Below are 21,630 nucleotides of genomic sequence, written 5' to 3'. Positions count from 1 at the left end.
AACATCATCAATATCTAAGACAATATCTAAGATAGTGGTTACCCTCACAGCACACATATTAACGGGAGTGAGTTTTTACTTTTCTTCCTCTTTGGCTTCTAAGTTAGCTCTGTTTGGCTTCAAATTTGGGTGCCTCTAACTTTTATTTAATCTAAAATAAGGAATATTAGAGGACAGTTAGAGACAGAACCTGGAAGTTTAAAATAGACATTTCCTTACATTACAAAAGACGAAGTTACCCCTTTCATGTTAAAAAGAATAGTCTAAGGATTTGAGGAGCAAGACATCTTTAAAGACAAGGGAACACACCTGACATGTGGCAGGCAGGCATGGAGTCATTGTCAGCACACACATGGGGGAGTCAGTTCAGTTTCTCATTTCTCTCCCCTGTCAGCATGAAGCGATGACATCACCATTCCTTCCACTAACATGGCTAATGCCGGCTATCAAATGGGATTTGCCTCATGTTTCTCGAAAACGGAATAAAATTGTTTTAAGAATGTTTTCCATATAAGACAAACATTTTTATAATGTGAAATTTTGCAGTTATTTTAATAGAATAATTAGCTCATCTGGAAACTGGAGCTTTCTTTTTTTTTTCCTTTTTTTTCATTTTGCTAACTGAAAGATTGGTCCGGCTCATATTCAGTTGTCATAACAGTTATGCCTGTGGTGTGCCTGTGACTTTTATGACTTAAAAAGCTACATGCTAAGACTGTGATAGTAAAGTTACCCTTTTGGTCCATTGAAAATGAAAGACTCATGCAGGGGCTGGAGATATCGTTCACTCTGTAAAGCTCTTGTGGAAGCCCAGGAACCTGGGGTTTCACCTTCAGCACCCATATTAAAGGTCAGGCTTGGCAGCGTTTGTCTGTGACCCTTGCCTGGGGGAGGCAGAGACAAATGCATCCCTGGGACTCAGCGACCCGGCTTTTTAGCTTAGTGTCTGGGGTTGAGTCTGTGTAATTGAGGAAGACACCTGGTCTTAGCCTCGGGCCTCCACATCGCCTGAACACCTACCCCGCCACCCAGGGTGGGGACTTACACACTATGGAAGTCTTAGAAGGTCTTAGAAGAACAAAGTTATCACAAGAGTCAAAATTACAGAAAAAACATTTCTTAGATTGTGCAGTTTTACTTCAAGCATTGCTGAGAGAGGCTGTGGGAGCTTGTATATCCTGCAATTGTATTTCAGCTCATGGGAGGATGGCTGTGATTTTTTTTTTTTGCATCATTGTTTCTGACCTCGGGATAAAAAGCTGCTGTTCAGATTCTGTATCTAGAAAATCCAGCTTGCCTTGTGTTCTAGTTAAGGCTTTCTCAGGTACTGACCTAGATATGTGCAAATAACTATCCCTCATTTTGTTTATCTTGATTTTTTTTCAAGTAGGGAAAGATAATCAAATTCACCAGAAAACTAAAAGGACCCTAATCATATACATTTGAGAGTCTTGCCTTTTGTATATAATCAAACAGTTATTATTGATTGTATACTATGCCTAAGGTAACTGATTTCAGATTTATAATAATGTAACTCTATGAGCCGGCACAACGCACACGCTTGTAATCCTAGCACTCAGGAAGCTAAGCCAGGAGGATTCTTTAGTATTTGAAGCCCTCCTGGACCACATAGCGAATTCTAAGCCAGCTTGAAGCAGTCCCTGTTTCAAACAAACATGCAAACAAAGGAACCCACCCAAAACACACATGTACGTATAATAAATATATTTCAAAATGTGTTTAAAAATCAAGAATTAATGATTGATGTTGGAAATATATGAAAAACATGGCAGAGGTCATTCCGCCATTATTGTATTTATCACTCCGTAACTAAACGGATGAGTTTTTATCTTTTATATCTTGATAATGGCATTGCTTATGTCAAAGGAGGAAAACAAAACCCAAATCCCCTGTAATAGATGCTGTAAGCGAACAGAAGAGGTTTAATGTGATGCCCAGGCTGCAGGGTCACAGGCCTTCATGGTAAATGCTGTGCATAGAAAAGAGGGACCCCCTAAGGGATGGGTGGAGAAGGACAGAACCCTGAAGCTCACTGGTCAGCCCATCTAGTGGAGTCACTGAGCTACAGCGAGAGACCCTGGCTTGACAAATAAGGTGGGGAATGAAGAAGCACCTGACGCTCACATCTGGCCTCCACAGGCATGTGCCCACAACTGTTATCTCCCACACGACTACATGTGTACATGTGTACAGGTATGTACAATACACACGACACACCACTACATGACCGGGTATGTACAATACACCCAAAAGATGCTGTGCGACAAGTATCGTTCTTGTTACTTGTCAGAAGAGGTGTAAAAAGCACAAGGGTAAAGCCAGTGAAATTGTTCACTGGGCAAACACACTTGCCACTAAGTCTGGTGACCTGAATTAATTCCCTGGGGCTCACATGATAGAAGGTGAAAACCAATTCCCAGAGTTATCTCCAATGTCATACCCCCATACCACTAGTACAGCCTCCGACATGTATGCACATGTGTGTTACCCACACGAGTGTGTACATACACACACACACACACATCAACATAAAACAATTTACAGTATGAAGGTAGTCTCTTTACATTTTAAACCTTTATTTAAAAATAATATTGCAAATTAGTAATTTCTTACATACCATTTTTTAAGTTTTCTTAAAATATGTATTTTATGTTGCAAATTCTTCCTCCTATTCCTCCTCATATGACCCCTTTTTGTCCCTTTCTCCTACTGTTGGGAGTAGATCATTTTGTGAAAATATTCATGGACAATTTTTAAAAATTGTCTTTGTTGTATGGGTATTTTGCCTGCGAGTTTGTCTGAGTGCTGGGTGCATGCAGTGCCCTTAGAAGCCAGAAGAGGGCGAAAGAGTTCCCCGGACCTGGAGTTAGGATGTGGCTGCCCGGAGTGCTGGGAATCAGTATGTGGTCCTCTGAAAGAGCAGCCGATGCTCTGAACTGCCGAGCCTCTCTCTAGACCCATGAGCAACTATGGAAATGATGCTATGATTTGTAGATAGAGACAGATCTATGTACAAGTAGACAAACATAGGGGATGTATGGGAGACAAGACTGGAAGTTCAAGGTTTCTGGTGAAGGATCTTGGGCGCTGGGCGACGGCTGGTGGAGAGAGCAGCACAGAAGACACCGTGGCGAACAATCAGTCTGGGGACTTTAAAGCATTTGGGAAAGGTTGCCGTCCGTCATCACTCCACGTATACTGTGCTCTCTTCCACTCCCACGGTTCACTCCACGGCACTTCTCTAGCCCAGTCATTTGCTAGTTTTTAGAATTTGTTTTCCTAGAAAACTTTTATAGGTCAGTCTGATGCTATCCTCCTTGAGGCACATTAAACAGAATTTCACAAAGCATTTCAGTACAGTCGTAGATTAGGGTGGAATAATATTTTTCTGATTTGCCCTAGTTTGTGTTTTCTTTGCTGTTTTTGTTTATTATTATTATTATTATTATTATTATTATTATTATTATTACAACATGAGTGCAGAGGCTCAAAGAATCCTCCAAATTCTAATGCTTCATAAGACTATTTAATGGAATATTCAGCTTGTCTGGCTAGATCTGGTTTAGCAGGAGAAAAACATTTTAAAATTAAAAAACCTGGTTATTGCAAAGATTTAAAAAATGTGCACAATGAGAAGCAAAAAAATTCACTTTACAGGTCTTGTGGTACAGAATGTGAAGGACAAAAGGAAGAAACCATGGTAACAGGTAGGACAAACCCAGGGGAAAAGTGTCACGTTTAGGGTCACCCCAGGAGCCTTTGTAAACAGTGAGCATCACGAAGATGGAAATCTCTCTGGGACGCTCAAATGTTTCCTGGGCTGGGATATTTATAAACAGATTTAACAGAGTATCGGCGATGCACACAGGAAGTAGCCTGGTGGTTCAGAGGAAGGGGTAGGTGGTTTGACTGGTTTTTCACGTGTTAGGAATTCACAGAGGACACAAAACTAGAACCAGTGACTGCCTTTGCCTCTGGCTTTAGGCACGTGGGTTTCTGTCTTTTCTGTTTGAAAGAAAGAATGAGGACAGGTCTGTGATGATGTCGGTACTCCTCTGACCCCACCCCCTTTCATAAGGCCACCCTGTAAAGCGTAAACCTCTGTGCAGTGACAGGGTTTCCCTTTTCTGTGTATTAGGCATTTTTCTTATAATTCTATGAAGTAATTGAAAAATATAATTATATACATTCATATGATACTGTGGCTTCTCATCTTGTGTGCCAGACAGATAGGCCCTTGAAAGTATGAGTAGAGAAAATAAAACCTGAAAGAGACAGGGGTTGGATGCTTGGAGATGCGGATGAGCATAGGAAAGAGCCAAGCTTGGGCAGAAAAGAAGTATTTGCTGGCGGTGAGGATAGGGAGTGTTTTGAGCAGAGTTGAATCGCAACAGGAAAAGGAGTGCCTGATACAGAGGAGCACAATCCTGGGTGTGCCAGGGCGAGTTCAACGTTAAGGTCTGGAAGGGTCACGGAAGCTTGGGACAAGAATGGGCATTTAGCTGCTAAACTCTCATCCCCTTCCCCCTCTTCTTTATTTTTAAAGAGGATTTATTTTAGTGCATGCGTGCACTGTGTGGGGGTGGGGTGAGGGTCGGGGTGACTGCAGAAGCCATGAGAGGGCGGTGCTGGGCAGTTGTGAGCTTCAGGACACAGGTACTGGGAACCTGCCTGTCCCCTGCAAGAGCAAATGCTCTTTAGGTCTGAACTGTCTCTCCAGCCTTTCTTCACATGCTGTGGAAATGATTGTTATTTCGGTATAAATGACGGACTTGTATTTATGTTTTGGAATTCATTTGATATCGCCCATCTGGCAGAACAGGGTGGTACTGCCCAGTGTGGAAGGTAGCAGGAATGAAGAGGAGGGAGAGCCACAGATAAAAGGAGGAGTTTCAGGATGCTCTTCAGCCCCTCCTTTCTCTTCCCACTCTATTCAGCAAATTCCATGCACTGTGTTGCTGTTAGGTTGCTAAGAAACAAAACATAAGGTATTTAATGAAGTACGTTAATATGGTTGCTAACTATGCCAAACAGAACAATCTGTGTCCACGTAATACCGATTTTCAAACAATGTCCGCAAAACTTGATGTGGATCTTCAGTGTATCCTACCGTTTTCTGGGGGAAAACCTCTTTTGAGACATGCCATGGAAGGCTGCAAAGGCAACCTTTTGTTTTCTAACTTGCTGTGGGCCAATGAAGGCCTGTGGGGCTCCTTATGCTTGCCCTGCCACCTGCCTGTTCTCCTTAAGCACGCTGGACTGGATTTTGCATTAAATGTGTGCTATTGTTTGGCTCTGAGGCTTTTAAAACAGTACACCTGTATGTAATGTTCATCCCTGTTCAGACTTTATGTCCTGTCTCTATAACATGCTGTACCTGTTAGAACTGACCGTCACATTGTACCTCAGGAAGAGTCTTGGGAAGTTCATCGTTTTACAAGCTCTGCAGTCAATTGGTTTAAAAATGGATGCTTTTGTTTTATCCTTAGTAAACTAATTTCAGTTACTCTAGGAATTTTGGAGGAGAACACATGTACACATTTCTCTGTTTCCACTGACCATCCCAAGAAAACATTATTTCATGAGCACTTTTGGTGTTTTCCTCATCCTCTGATTTCCACCATCAGAGATGGACTCAGACCCTAGCTCTTCTCAGCTGTGCAAACAAGGGAAGAATAGTTTATATCTTCACCTCTTGTCCTCACCTGCAAGTCTCAGAATAGCAGCATCTGCTCTTGGAGGTGGGTGTAAGAGTCGATGTTACACTGTGTGTGAAGTGCTTCAGGCTCTGTGGGTGAGAGGGATCAGAAACTGTGGGAAACAAGATGGCATGGATCTCTCCATGATAAGGCAGGAGGTACCTTGCTGAAACATTAGTCCCTATAAGATACGATAAAGTGGCTTAAAGTAATTCTCTGGGGTAGCACCTCCTTTCTTGACTTTCCCTTCATTTTTTCTCCCTCTTTCTTCTATTTTTATTTTTTAAAGCCTTTGTTTATTTTTCATTTCCAAATTAAATTACATTTGGATGTTTAGCCTGTTTATGTCTGTGTGTTATATGTATGCCTGCTGTCTGTGTAGAGGGAGCATTGGACACCCTGAAACTGGAGTTGCAGGTAGTTAAACGCTCCCCTGTGGGTGCTGGGAACCGAACCCTGGTCCTCTTGCAAGAGTAGCATGTGCTGAGCCGTCTCTCCAGCCCCACCTCCTTTCTTTTTTAAAGTCATCTTGGAGCTTAGGCTAGCTCACAAATAAACTGTGATAATGAACAGCGGATATGCTCCAAAGTGTTTCCATTATAAAATAACATCATTTTGTTGTTGTTGTTGTTGTTGTTGTTGTTGTTGTTGTTGTTTACCAGAGAAGTACAAAAGAGTCTCTAAAATTGAGAAGTAATCACTGGGTCAGTCAGAAAACAGTGTTCCAGTATCAAGGAATGCTTTTTCAGTTCATATTGTTTATACTTGTAGAGCGCTCTCACCCATAAAAGGGTCCATTTCCTTATAAGAGTTCCTTTTAAAAGAAGGACATGAGCTGTTAATTTCAATATTCATTTGAAGGAATGAATAGTCACTATTTGAAAGGAGATATCGGGTTGGGGATTTAGCTCAGTGGTAGAGCGCTTGCCTACCAAGCGCAAGGCCCTGGGTTCGGTCCCCAGCACCGAAAAAAAAGAAAAAAAAAAAGAAAAAGAAAGGAGATATCATACCATGATTGCATACTTAGTTGTTGTAAAAATCCGTTTTAAAAAGCTTTCCTTAGTTCCTGAAGTATGATTAGTTTCATAAGGGGAATTTCTGTTCCAACAACAAAGTCATTGTGTTTGGAATAAATAACGAAAATCCCATTGCTTATCTGCCTCCAGAGAAAATGTTTTATACTGAGAATTTTAAATAAGGCCACATCTTAGTTACTTTCCATTGCTGTGCTAACACACTATGACCAAGGCAACTTAGAGGAGAAAGAGTTTACTTGTGGATCACAGTTCAGAAAGTTCTAGTCCATCTTGGCAGGGAGCATGGATGTGGGCAGGCAGACACAGTGCTCCAGCAGCAGCTAAGAGTTACATCTCAGTGCACAAGGTAGAGAAAGCACACTGGGAATGACATGAACTTTTGAAACCTTCGCTCTCCCCTCAGAGACACACCTCTTCCAACAAGGACACACCTCTTAATCCTTACCAAACAGTTCCACTAACTAGGATAATGAGAATTTTGGTTTCTTTAAAAACATAGAAATGTTTTGGGGATATGTTTTTGTTTCAGTCCCAGGTGTGGGATATGGGGCTGCTTCAGATTGTCCACAGTAGCTGACTAGGATTTTCCTTGTGGTCTGGCAGGGGTGTGATTTTGCCAGCTGCAGACGGTTTTTGTGAGTGTGTGACATTTGGAATTCTTGGGACTCTTGAGAGGGTATAAAAATGCTAGAGCCCCAAGAGGGCTGCAGCCACTGCTGCTTCTTCTGTTGCCAGTTGCAGATACCCAAATGACTGGCCCCAAGGAGTCCAATGCCCCAATCAGCAGGAAGTAGTCTAAGGACATTGACTTCCACTTTCCCCTCTAGCCTTCTTTCTCTCCTACCTAGTGTTGGGGGATTGGAAGGGATAAGGGTGGAGAAGGGCAGTAGAAATAGGAATCCATAAAGTAGCCAAAAAATCCAGCTACAAACTGGGGACCAAATATTGAAAAATATAAGCCTTTGGGGGCCATTTTCATTCAAACCGCCATAGACCACCTGCTACACACTGAATTTCATGTCTTAGGCAACTTTTGTAGCATGGCCCCAGGCTATTAGTGCTTTCGTCTATGACTTCAGTTCTAACTTTTGAGCCAGCTATGTTGGTTTGCAGCATCGCAGTTGCTCCTGTTCTATTGTACCGTTCTTCATATAATGACAGGAACATTCTCCCCATGTGGTATGTATATATCTTAGCTATGGCTTTCTACTTCTCCAGAAAATATCATCTAATTTTTTTATTTTGAAATTGGTCATTTCTCCGTTTTTTTTTTTTTTTTTTGGGGGGGGTGGTTATTCTCTTATCACTGTTAGTAACTGAAACAGAGATCTCACCTTGGAAAAAGAAACTATGGAAAAATAAAATTTCCTGTCCTGTGCACTGTCCTCTCTAGGATTTCTCTATGATTTTCACCCCTGTCGATGCTCCAAGTTTGAATCTTCTAAGTGGTTTTATGTAGATTCTTGGCGTTATTTCAAAGTTAGTTCTGTATAGCCCATGCCATTTCCTCTATAGCTGATATCTTAGTGAGTATGGAGTGAACCTGCAGTAGTGAGGCAGAATGTGTGTCTCGTGGATGACTGCTATCTCTGCTTTGGTCAGGCGTCCTTCCTTCTCTTTGCTGTGCCTGGGGTTCTAGGATCCCATCCTAGAAGTCATGGTCACGTGTATTTGACTGGGCTGCAACAATTTTTATTGCTTTTGATAGCCTTGACCATCTGAATGATTCCTGGTTGGGAGTTTTGAGAACTCACACCTGTGTTTATCCTGTTAATTAAGTGCCTGGTAAGATCTCTAGGTACATTGCCATTCTATCTGGCGAGATGCGTGTGACTGAGAACAGTTGGTACCAGTCTTGATCTTGGCTTGAGTTGGTTTTTTCTTCTCCCTGAAGACTAACCAAGCATTTTCTTGGAAACTTTAAATTGTATTCACCAAGGCCACCAGGGAGCTGATGGGGGGGAATGCTCTTTCACTCTTGATTGGTTACGTTGTAAAGCTAAGTTTCTAAGTATTTAGACAAAATTATTTTCAGTGGTGATGAAGAACGTTTCTCTTCCTGTGTTGCAGGTGGGAATGAGATCACGAAATCAAGGTGGAGAAAGTTCATCTAACGGGCATGTCTCCTGCCCCAAGTCCTCCATCATCAGCAGTGATGGTGGTAAGGGCCCCTCAGAAGATGCAAAAAAGAACAAGGCCAATCGGAAGGAGGAGGATGTCATGGCTTCCGGAACTATCAAAAGGCACCTCAAACCATCTGGAGAAAGTGAGAAAAAGACTAAGAAGTCTGTGGAGTTATCCAAGGAGGACCTCATCCAGCTCCTGAGTATCATGGAAGGGGAGTTGCAGGTAGAGTCAGATGTGTTCAGCTCATGTGCTGCTAGTTCCCAGCGTAGAGAGTAAGAAATATCATCCTGTCCCTCACTGGACCAAGAACATCACTGGCGGGGGCGGGGGGGGCTTATCATCCTTATTTATGTCTACAGCCTGATGTTGGCACAGGTTGTCACTAAACAAGTATCTGTTTAAAGAGCAACACATGAGCAAGTCCTAACTCCAGCTTCCAGCTTCTCTGGAAACAAAGTTTTGTCATGATAGAATTCAGCAATAAGTTAATACAGATTCTAGAAAGAGGTTATCTGATTTGGACACGGCTCTGATGGAAAGATTTGGAAATGTTAGAGACAGGAAAATGATGCGCTGCATAAGTACTTTTGTGCTTTGTTTAGGAGGGAGGGACAATGGGAAACAGAAGTAGAGCTTTGTAGGAACCAGCCTTTCCGCTTCATGGTTTCATGTCTTTGTAACTCAGAAAGTGTTCTGTCATGCCGTAGGAGTCGAGGCACAGTGACTAGACGAGCACATTGTGAAGAACCCGAATGGTTTCCCAAAGCATTTTCAAGTCTCTTACCTTACTCGATGTTGGTAACATGGCAGAATAATTGTGTTATACAAACGAAGAAGCTGAGGGTAGGAGCCTTAATCTGGTTTGCTCAGATCTCGTCTCAGGCATCTTGGCTCTCGGTCCAGTGATCTTTCTGTCCATCCACTTCAGCTTTTCTGGCAGTCATGGGCCTGGACTATCCCAGTAAAGTATGTGCTTTGGAAAATTCAGGAAACAGTTTAAATTTTCTTGAACTTGTGGACTTAAGACAATTGAATTTCTGACAGTAAGGGAAGAGTGACTTGTTTCTCAAGGACAGGATGACTTTACTTGATTATAGCCAAAAGGCTGAGAAGCGATAGGACAGGATGACTTAAGAGTGGAGTTAATGTTTTCAGCTTTTGTTAGTTTTGTTAGTTTGCAGAAGCCTCCAAGGAAATACTAGCAACTCTGTGAAGTGAGCCCTTTGTTGCCTTACAGCAGTACAGGGGAGATTCGCAGTCTTCCCCTAACTAGTATGGTTACTTCATTCCTCTCCCCATCTGTGTGTGTATGTTCAGATAAGGAAGCCTCTGGGGTAAAGAAAAATACAAATATATAAAATATAAATATAAAAATATAAATCACATATAACTCAAATATATATTTATATATTTGAAAAATACAAATACAACTAAACAAAATCACATTTAAATTTCACAGCGAAAGGAAAACTACCCAGAACACAACCATTACTAAGTATAATGTCACCATTCCTAGAAGTGTGGTCCTCATTTGGTTGAGTAACATTTATTGGATGGAGTTGAATGATGACCCCGGCTGTGCCCAGGGGTACCTGATGGTTGGGTACAGTGAGAGTATGTGTGTGCCTCTTGGAGCAACGCCATCTTCTTGCCTCATTTCAGCTGTGCTGGTTACTGTGAATCTGTGACTTCTGCGGACACTTCTCCCTATAGAAGGCTGTTACATCACGGTGGACTCTGTAAGGTCACTCATGTGGTTTTAGTGGTGCTGACTGTCATTCTAGATTGTTGTGCAAAAGATACACTCACACTCCAGGGAACCTGAGGAAAGTAGGTGTCCCAAAGACAGGTGTTTTCATTTATCTCTTTGAAACATCTTACAGTGGATGCTTCCCTTACATGTATCCCTAGGCAGTTAAAGAAAAATAAAATGTACACAGTGTCATTTGTTAGGGAGAGGAGTGAAGGGAAGGGGAAATGAAGGGCCCAGGACTTCACAGAGTTCCAAGGTTTACGTCACAAGCAAACCATGACACTCGCTCATGCAAAGGCACCTGTGAACATTTTTGTAAATGGACGTTTCGCAAGGTTCAATCTGTTTAAGAGGAGAGTGATATTGTAGACTAGACAATAGTAGATATTGGAGACTACACATGGTCTTGTAGTAGACATGTGTCCTCTCTTAACTCTAGCACATTGGAGGTGGGTATTGTGGCTAACAGTGGGAAGCTAGTCCCACTAGCAAATGTGAGTGGGCTGATGAAAATGGGCTGGCAGTCTGCTACGCTTACCAGACCAGATGGGAGAAAGGAAAGAATTCTGCCTGAAAGGCTGGTGCTGGGAGAAGAGGTGGGAATGTGTAATAATCAATAGTATTATATATGTATGCAGAAAATTAATATGGTAGGAGTTTTTCTTAAACCTTAGCTAGTTCCCAAATGAAACAGAAAGACTAAGATTTATTTACAATTTAAAGGCACAGCAATTAGGCATTATAATTATATTCTAATCCTCTAATCTAATCTTGCTACCTCCCAACCACAATACTTGCATTTAGGGCCCTCCAGGCTCCAACTGAACTTTTGTGATGGGTTTTTTCCTTCCTTCTGGCAGAATCTTCCCTGCCTCACTCTCTCCCCGAATCCTTTCTCCTCCCAGATGCTCCACCCTATTCTCTCTCTTGCTTAGTGATTGGCTTTTCTAGACTTTATTGACAAGGCAGAGAATAAATGGTGAGCGTTGTTTATACAAAGAAAGGAGATTCTTGACGTAAACATTACAACATCATGTTCTGGATTAAAACCAGATAGTGCGATAGAGAAATCAGCATTTGAATAGTAAAAGGACAATCTTGACCTAGTACACAATGACCTTATGCCTACAGAAATGTGCTTTGGGAAGGACTATAGGGATGGCTCAAGATTCAAGGAGCCATTGGTGTGCTGTTGCCCAGATTTCCATTGGCCACCAGCCTGTCTAGAGGCTGACTGTGTCTGAGTCCAATGCCCTTACTCCACAAATGACCTCCCAGAGTTCTATATAATTTTGGGACTGTAATACAAACTAGAGATGCCTTACTCCTTCATCTCCATATTACAAACAGAAATGCTCCGAGCCCAAGGAGGATCCACCCTCTAGTCATAGCTGCTATAGAGCTAAACTCCTTGCCTCACATACAGTCCAACACCCTTCCTATCTTATTACTTGCACTCTGGAGAAAGTTGACATTTGAGTTTCGGGATCTTTGTATCTACTCTTGATCTCCAGAACCTCCTCCATGTAAATTCATACGGAAACCCACAAAGCAAAGACATTATGTGGAAAGATACTTTTTGAAGCAAGATAAGCTGAAGGATTCCTTTTCATCAGGGGGACAGAACGAGATCAGAGCCCAAGGTTTGGTGTGTTGCAAATATCAAAAGTAGGGACCAGTCGAGAGGCTACATGCTGGATGCTGTGCAAATCTGGGGGTTTTGTGTTTGCTACTCACTGGCTGGTGTCCAGTGAAGTGGTGTACCTAGGGAGGCCTTGGGGTAGGGGAGAGGGAAACCAGGTTGATAGGCCAAAGGAAGTAGAGTAATAGACAGAAAAGGGGGCTTACAGGGTGAGAGAATAAGACAGTAACGAGGTCTGTTAGAGGAGAGCATCTTTCAGATTTTTCACTGCCACACTTCAGCGGTTGTACACTGCTGGCTGTCTCAGCACAGGTCCTGGCCTCAGGGCTCTAGGGTAGTTTCTGTGACTACAGTCCTGCCCTTGACTGTGTGTCCAGCAACACGTGCTTTCTAGTAAATTGGAACTTTTTTTTTTTTTTTTTACTTTCTGGGTGAAAAACTAGTGACATATTTCCCAGACTGAACTGAAAGTAATGAAACTGTACACCCAGACCAAGGCTTGGGTTCCGTGATTCATTTCTCCTTGTGTTTATTCTAAAATAGCACGTTTAAGAATCCAGTCAACTTGGCTTTGCTAAAACCAACAAAACTTCAAAGGAAGCAGTACTCTCATCATAAAATCCACAATACGAAAGACTTGGCAAAAGGGCATTCTTATAAAGGAAGTCCAAGCCAGCATGTAAATACATTATTCTTCTTCACTCAAAAAAGCATTTTACATTGTAAATTCCCTTGGCATATCCAATTCAATACATTTTAGGGATGGGGGAACTCCCTCAGATTGGATCTCATTATTTCTCCCTTTGTTGTTCTGTTTTGTTCTCTTTGCCCTGCATATGCAGAGATACAGAGAAAACCAGATAGCACAATCAGATAATGTCTCACAATACCATTGGCTTTCATGATCTGCTGGCTAAATCATACGGTCAGTGGCACACTGAGAAAAACTCAAGCCTTTGGCAACTGGCAGAAGGTGGTATATCTCAAATATGGTTTATGAAACAGTAAGATATGCATAAGGACTTTAGTGCCCTCTGCTCTCTGGAACGCCTAGTCACTTTCTTTAATATGGTTCACTAGCTTATCTCTACTACCACCTCTACTGGAGGGAACCCCGCTCTCTGCACTTCTTCCTCACCAAGGCAGTCCATTCATCCCTAGAACTTAAGTGTTAGAGTTTGACTTACAGTATGTGAGGAACATTGTTATGGGAGAGGTGCAAACACCCAGGATGTTTCAAACTTATCACCCTCCTTCTCTCAGCTTGAGGTGTCAGAGAGCAGAGAGTTTGGAGTCAGATGACAAGGAACTCTGCTTGGGGAGGACTGGAGCTCTCTTTGGCTTTATGAACTGAATTACTGGAAATGTTTTCCAGAAGGATCCCCCACAACTCTAAGCTTATTGTCTGGGAGGAGAAGCAGGGAGGGAAGTTAAAGAAATAGAGTGGTATCTCTTGGAAACCTAGGAATTTAGAAGAAAATGGATAAGAGTTATTTTAAATTTGAAATACACACTCGAACATTGTGATGGTGGAGGAGGGGGCTAAGTTCTTTCTTCTTTAGCTGAGCAGCAAAATGGGTTTCACACAACGAAGGCCCTTAGAACACACCTTAAACCTCCTTATTTGAAACCACCACATTACTTTTCTCTACTTTGAGCTTTCTTTAAGAGATGAACAGTGTGATTTGAATGCTAAATCCTACGAAGAAGTTTGGTAGAATTTTGAAGGTTTGCTTCTTGGCCCTCAAATGCTAAGTCTAGGCCTCTGTTCAGTCCCTGGTGTATGAAGGTGGATTTCCTACCTTCTAGTGAGACTGTCATCACTAACCTTGGCTAACAAAGTGACTTGGATAAGTTTGAGGGAAGAAAGCAGAGGAAGGATAGCAGCTAGAGGGGAAACATGCCAAGGAAGGTTTTCAATGATTAAAGGACTTTATGATAGGTTAGGAGGATACAGAACCAGAAAGGAGCAATGCCAAGAACACAGGCAGAGAAGAGATCACTGGTGACAGAATCTTGGAGGAGACAGAAGAAAGGGAATCAAAAGTCATAATGTGGGAGCTGACCTGGATCCTGGTCTTCAAATGGAGGAAAATCCTCCATCTTCTGTGTGACAAGAGAATGAAAAGAGCTCCCTCACAGGCCTGAGTTTCTCATTCAAGGAAAGTGACATCCGGTCCATTGACAGGTGCTATGAGCTAATCAGGCGTCCTGAAGAGGATCCAGCACACACTGAATCACTGCCCAAGGTGCGGGCCAGGTGTTAGAAGACCACTGGTTCTCAACTGGTGGGCGGCAACCTCCTGGGAGTCACATGACCCTTTCACACAGGGGTCGAGTACCAGACATCCTGTATATCAGATATCTGAATTAGAATTCATAACGGTAGCAAAATTACAGTTACGAAGTAGCAAAAATATTTTATGTGGGTCACCTGCAGTTATGAAGCAGCAATGAAATAATTTTATGGTTGGGGGGTCACGACAACATGACGAACTGCATTAAAAGGTCACAGCATCAGGAAGGTTGAGAACCAGTGTGTAAGAGGAAGGTTGTCAAGGATAACATGGCCACTTATGAGTAGAATTTAGAGTTGTACAGAAAGTGAGACTGCATTTGCAGCCGTAACTGGCCTTTTTAAAAGGAGACACAGCTCGTGGTGTTGAATTGCGGGTTAAAGGTTGGAGCGGCTACGGAAAGCAGAGAGTGTGGATGAGGAGCAGCCAGCCTGGGAGAGCTGTTGAGCTGAATGATTAGGCCAACAGAGAATGATCAAGAAAGGGCTGGAGAGACTGGGGGTAGCCTCTTTGTCCACAGGCTTTGAGGTGAAGCTGTCATAACCAACATAAGGTATTGAGTGTGGTCTTGAAAGTACTTGGAGTTACTGGCGTGAAGGTGAAGTTAGGATGTTGACTAAGTCGTCCATTGAATGTCGAAACCCAGGATGAGGGCAGATTTGGAATGGAGAACAAGTCTGTATCATTGGTTAAATATGAAAGCTGGGGACAGCAGGTCAGCAGATGACTGCACAGATGGCTTTGGCCAAAGTATTCGTCTTGATTACGTCATTCTGTTACTTAAGAATTTGTGTGACAGCCTTGATCTTTATTAGATTGAAATTGAAATTGCTCAGGCTGGGTGGGACAATCTGTTAACTATCTAATCCTTAGCTATGAAAAGGCATTCTTAGTGCTCCTTTAAATGGCCATCCCTATCCAAATAGGCAGGTCGTATGCTATCCCACAGCACTGACCCACACTCATTAATACAAACTCAAATACAATCACCATCCCAATGGGGAATGGATCTTTTTCTTTCACACTGAGAATACTTGCAAGACAAAACTTGGTCTTTTGGGAAATTGTAGTGTATTATTCTGCACTTTTTACAAAACCAGATTATGTGTATCTAGAGACCACCAAAGGCTTACCTTCATTGTTAAGTCTTTTATAATCCCTTACTCTCTAAACACTTGCCTCTGTTCTGCCATGGAATTTGCATGATTTTATTATGCATAAATCATAGAATCTCACCTATACACATTCTCTATGTTTTATAGACTTAAATTGTGTTGCCCCCCCAAAAAAACAACCCTTAAAACAACAACAAAATAACAAAAAAACTTTAAAGGACAGAGAGACTAGAAAGGGATTGAGCATATATTACCATTGTAAGTCTATCTGTTATTGATAGTCTCAAATCGTTCTAATGTTATACACCCTGTGAAGCATTTATACGATCAACTTTTAGTGTATATATGTAGTATATGCATGGATTAAGTGTCTGTGTGTTGTGTGTGCACGTGTGTGTGTGCTTATGCTCCTGGAAGAATTTTATCAGCAGAGCTGTCCTTTCAAGCCCAAGATTGATGTTTTCACATCTTCAAAGACATTTGAATTATCTAAAGCAAAAGTATCATAATCAAAATCATGTTGCTATTCCATTACTGCTAATGGTTATAGATATGTAATAGTATTTCCAACCACACATGCTATAATCCCAAGGTTGTTTTTGTTTGTTTGCTTGGTTAGTTTGTTGTCGATTTTGATCATCTTGGTTTTTTTTTTGTTTTTGTTTTTTTTTTTTTGTGGGGAGGGTAATCTTTAATTACATGTATGTGTTTGTGTGCAAGCATTTGAGTACAGGTGCCTGAGGCCTTGGATCCTATAGAATTGGAGTTTTAGGCCACTGGGAGCCACCTGATGCCATGAGGGTGTTGAGAAATTCATTCAGGTTCCCTACAGCACTGTGCTCTGGTAACTGCTCATCCGTTTCTCCAGCCCCCAATTTTGCCATCTTTAAAAAGAGCTGTCTGTCATACTCCACTGAAGACGAGGACAGTCCCCTCAGATGGCAGCACTTAGCACAGCCAGGCACAGCAGGCTCATCTCGAAGGGATGCCATACATCACCTTTCTCTTTGGCAATGGCTTTTCTTTTCCTAAATGAGCTCCATTTGTCACCAGGTGGGGCCCCCTCTAGAACTTCTGTGCTTCTGAAGTCTCGACTTTGGTTACCCTTTCTGGCTTTTTAACCCCATGACTCACCTGCTCTCAATCTGCTTCATCTTTCGAGTCTCAGGCTGAGGTCACCTTGAGCAAGGGACCCAGTGAAATCTCACACCACTGACATGATCGGTGTGCTGAGAATGGCATGTCTTTGCTGGGTTCAGGAGGCAGAAGGGCAGGCTGCCTTCTGATTAAAACCAAGACCCACATCTGACCTTTTGTTAGCTACAAAGCCCCAGAATCTTGTGGCGGGTCTTGTCTGCAGTTTGACAAAGAGCTCTTCTGTCTGTTTTTCACTCTTTTGTGGCAGAATATGTTCGGCGTTCCTCATATGATCAGAGTCTGCAGTGAGGACAATATATTCACTGTCGGTACAGAGCAGAACTTGGGTTTGAGTGTGAAGTGTGGGGAAAGACATATTAATAAAGAAAATATCTCACAAAATGTTTTCGTTGTTTGGTGGGATCCGGACAGGAGAAAACTCTGTAGGGAGACTCATGTAAAGACAACGACAGTTCCTTTCTTCTGTGACCCACCTTTCTATCAGTGAAAATGATCTCAAGTCATTTCAATGAACAAACTCTGTCCAAATATTCTAATTATCGATGCAAAAATCCCCCCAATTATGTGTTTTATATATATGTATTTGTTGTATGGAGCCAATTTTAAGTAAAATCAGGGTATATGCCGATGTTGGAAGGAACATATTAAATAGACTCAGAACATAATGGGCTCCTGACTTTAGAATGCCTTCCAGGGGAGACATCAAGTGCACATCTGCACTCCCAGGTGTGCTGTTGTGGAGTATCCACTAGAGAAGACTGCTCGGATATGGATTTAAGCCAACAGTCTTTATTAGTCAGCTGGCTACTACACTGGGTGTTTGGGATTCTAGTATAACTGTGAGCCTTTCTCAAGGTGATCTTTTAACCACACACAAAAACTATATTCTGGTTGATAAACTTCAGTTAACAAGGACAGTTTGCCAGAAGGGGAACTATAGAAGCCAAAAAGCAAGGTTGTTACACTTAGAGAACTACGAACTTTGATGGATTAGGTCTTCGTTGTGGCTGGTGGTACTGTCTATGGTGCTGCTGAATCTTAGGCTTAAATGGTACTTCTACCATGGAGTCACTTTTGCCAAGGTCTGGAACCCTGTTATGCTTCAGCTCAGGCAAGAACTAGACCTGTGCTACTCACTGGAACTCCTGATGAAGGCAGGAATATTTTATACCTATATGGTAGTCACTAGCCACATGTGACTTTGTAGTTTCTTGAAATGTTGCTAATTAAGCTGAGAAGTTGTATTTTGACTTTTGTTTAATGCCAATTAAAAAGATATGTCGTCTTATTTTTTATACTGTGTGGACACACGTGTCTGTGAGTGGGTTTGTGCACATGCATACAGTGCCCGTGGAGGCCGGAAGAGGACATCAGTTAACCTGGAGCCTGAGTTGTAGGTGCTCCTAAGCTGCTCATGATGACTGTGGGACTTGAACTCCGGTCCTCTGGAAGAACAGTATGTACTCTCGTTCTGAGTCATCTCTCCAGTGCCAATTGCTAATTAATCTGACTTTAAGTAGCCACCTGTATGTAGCAGAGGGCTGGTGCCAAGGCATCCATCCTTGGCAGGCCCTTAGATGATACTGAGCCTAGGGCAGAGGGAAAAGTCCTGGCTAGGGAGGAATTGGAGTCCTGGGTACAGAGCGAGAGGTGGTGTATCATAGATTCACGTGAGGAGAGAAGTTCAGAAGACATTTACAGATCCCAGAGCTGTTGTTTCTTTCCTGTTGCTGTGATTTAAAAACTCCCCCAACAAAGCTGGGTGTGGTGGCCTACTCCTTGAATCTCAGCGCTTGGGAGGCAGAGGGCTAAGAGGAGCCTAGTCTACAGGAGCGTGGGGCTAGGGAGTGTGGAAGCCTTGAAGCAAGAGTGGAGTCAAGGTGTGTCCAAACCCTACACATCTCCATCTAAGATGGACAGGAGTAGGATTGTTCCTGCCCTGCCCTGGTCCTGCATATCCCAGTATGCCAACCTTTGTCCCTCAGAGGAGGCTATGTAGCCTGGCAACCAGGATGGACTCCTTTGCAATATGTGAAGATCTGCCTATGCATATGAGGTATTCTCAGCACCCTGGCTCTGGCCAATGTTGTACGCTCTCCCAAAGACCCCTACCCACTCCCCAAAGGTTTAAATAGTCTTTGTTCTTCATGCAGCCTGTCTCCCAAGAGTATGTTCTTGTGCTCATTCACTGCCTGAGGTGTCCATCCCTACCACTGCTTCCTGTCTCACTTCCCCTCTCAGGATCTAACAAGACCGTCAGAAATATACAACTAAACCATTTTAAACAGATCAATAAAGCGAAAACAAAGAATCCTGACAAAAACAAAGCAATTTAAGGAGCTGTGTATGGTAGTAAAATGTCAGCTCATAAAAGGGCTACTTAATTGGGGGAAAGATATTTTGACTCATAGTCCAAGGTACACTCCATTATGGTAGGGCACTGAAGGTAGCAGGAGCTTGGAGCAGCTGCTCACGTCCCACCACACTTAGGAACACAGAGGGATGCATGCTGCCTGCTATTCAACTCCTTTCCTTGCTCTCTGGTGTGGTGGGATCTGCACATTTAATCATCACCCTTCTGCATGGGTTGAGGAGAGAATAGGCTCAGATGCTTAAGCAGACTTTGCCAAGAGCATGTCTTTGTAAGGCACAGCACATTTGAAGTTCATAGTTGTAAACGACGGGTCTGAGGGGTACCTGGAAGAGAATGGGGGACAAGGGACATGAAGAAGGACACCAAGACAAGAGTCTGATCAAGGTGATAATTTTATTTTTCCCCAAGGCTGAATGTATACCATAACATGGATGACAGAGGGAGGAGGGAAAGTAAGAAACATTTACGCAGGCCAAGGACACAATATTCGTGTGGTCAGGGAGTAGGCTGATGTTGACAGGTTGTCAGAAAGGTCACAGGTTTGTCATATCTATTAGTCAGCAGGATGTTGGTTTTTATCATAAAGGTTACAGGTCATCACATTGGGTATCTTTATCACATGATTATTATTTTGACCACCAGATTTGTATTAGTCTTCTTTATCTGGCTGGGGATTTTCCATGAACCTAGTCATATTTAATTCTAACATCAACAATGGAGGGCTTCAAGGACATCGCTCCCAACACATAGTCTCTTCCTCCACAATCATTCCCTAAAGACTGGGGGGCTAGCACACTCTTTTCTTAAATCATCTTTAAAAAACTCTACTCTGTCCTGTCCTGGTGTTATATCTGTGAATGCTGTGTCACATATGTGTCAGTAGGTGACAGAGAGGAGAGATGCTTTGTTTACACTTGGTGTTCTGACATGTGAACATCTGAATAATTAGTAGTCTATTATTCCCTGATAAAAGCAAGCCTGAGGGGAACACTAGTCCACCACCATGGGGGACCTGCCTGGCTCCCAGGGCTTGGAGCAAGCTGGAGACCCTATCTGGGGTCTGCATGGCCCAGTGGGAATGAGCTGGAGACTAGAAGAATGCCACCTGGGACCTTGGGGCTCCAGGCAGAAGTGAGCCCAAGACAGATGACCTGGAACCTGGAAAGGTGCAGCACAGGGCTGGAGAGGAAGACCATGCCTGAGATGACCCCTGATTGATACCACAATGGACAATCAGAGCATAGCACTTCTGAGACCACTCTTCAGACAATCCAGACACTCAGAGAGCCCAGATGCCAATAAGGGGAACAAGTAAGTGATGGAGAAATGGAAGAGAAAGAGAAGCAGAAGGATGTGGGCATAAGGAAGAGAGGCAGAACTGGAGACTTGAGGGTAGTAGGGAGCATCTCTACCCAGTGATGCCACCTGGGACCATGGTGGTGTTCTGCTCTGTGATGCCATGGTGGAGGGCGGTCCACTTCTGGATCCATGGCCGTGTAGTAACAGGTGTCTGAACCATCAAGGTCAGGCAGAGTCCTGGTCTGAGCTGCCGCCCTGGGATGTGTTGATGACTTTGTGTTAGAGCTGGCTCTGGTGGCATGAGTACAGGAAAGCTGACCCAGCCTCTAGCCAGCTGCGGTACGTTGGAGAATAGCCTTGCCTATCACCTGGGAAGTACAGTAGAGCTGGCCCTGGTTGCAGGAGTTGGTGAGCAGACCCCAAGTGTGTGAGCATGAGAGAGCTGGCCCTGTCACTTGTTTCCTGTGGAGTGAAAAGGACAAGGGAGAGATACCCTTCTCCCTACTTGCTCCTCACCACCTGTGGCAGGCTGGAGACTTGGCCCTGGGCTCATGAGACCTGGCCCTGCCCCTCACCAGCTGCAGCACTTGGGAGAGAGGGCCCTACGCTCCAGCCCTGCACCTTGATTGGGCAGCACAGGACAGGCCTAAGGTCACGAGAGTGGTAGAGCTGGTTCTAACCCTCTGCCCCTTGCTGGAAGTGGTATTGGATGGGCTAGCCATGGCAGGGGAGGGGGAGGCAGGAGAACTCCCTTCAGTGGTATGGTGCCATGAGTGCAGGTGAGCTGGTGGGCTGACCAGCTCAAGATACCTCTCAGGCCCAGATCCAGGGCTTTGAATTGGCCCACCCCAACATCTACCCTCTTCAATGAACTGCTGGAATACATGAAGGGGCTGTTGGATCCCCATGACACAGGGCAACAACAAGATATCCAAGAGTCCCAGTGAGGTTCCAGTATTAATAGTGCCTTGTACCAAACCAACAAGTCATTGCAATGAACAATTTACAAGCAGAGAAGTATGGACAAGAGGGTATACTGTGGGACACACTGTGACACACTGTAACACATTATAGCTTTCACAACCAGATATCCCCACCCCCTTTGGTG

The 21,630-nt window shown here is 43.3% G+C and overlaps 1 protein-coding gene and 1 non-coding gene across 8 annotated transcripts in view; both read left to right on the top strand.

The window, feature by feature from the left end:
- Nucleotides 1–21,630, top strand: part of Filip1 (filamin A interacting protein 1) — a 195,264-nt gene that overhangs the window by 88,403 nt on the left and 85,231 nt on the right. For all 7 annotated transcript variants that reach the window (XM_017595471.3, XM_017595472.3, XM_017595467.3 and 4 more), the window contains one exon: nucleotides 8,828–9,106. In XM_017595471.3, coding sequence (XP_017450960.3) covers nucleotides 8,828–9,106 — 279 coding nt within the window. The remainder of the gene's footprint in view (nucleotides 1–8,827; nucleotides 9,107–21,630) is intronic.
- Nucleotides 20,052–20,184, top strand: LOC120094506 (small nucleolar RNA SNORA17). The gene has a single exon (XR_005488810.1). It is a non-coding gene; the product is annotated as a small nucleolar RNA SNORA17 (small nucleolar RNA).

The sequence above is a fragment of the Rattus norvegicus genome, chromosome 8 (assembly GCF_036323735.1).
Source record: "Rattus norvegicus strain BN/NHsdMcwi chromosome 8, GRCr8, whole genome shotgun sequence".
Lineage (NCBI taxonomy): Eukaryota > Metazoa > Chordata > Mammalia > Rodentia > Muridae > Rattus > Rattus norvegicus.
The sequence above is the reverse complement of the archived record's forward strand: the minus strand, read 5'-3'. Positions and strand labels throughout refer to the sequence as shown.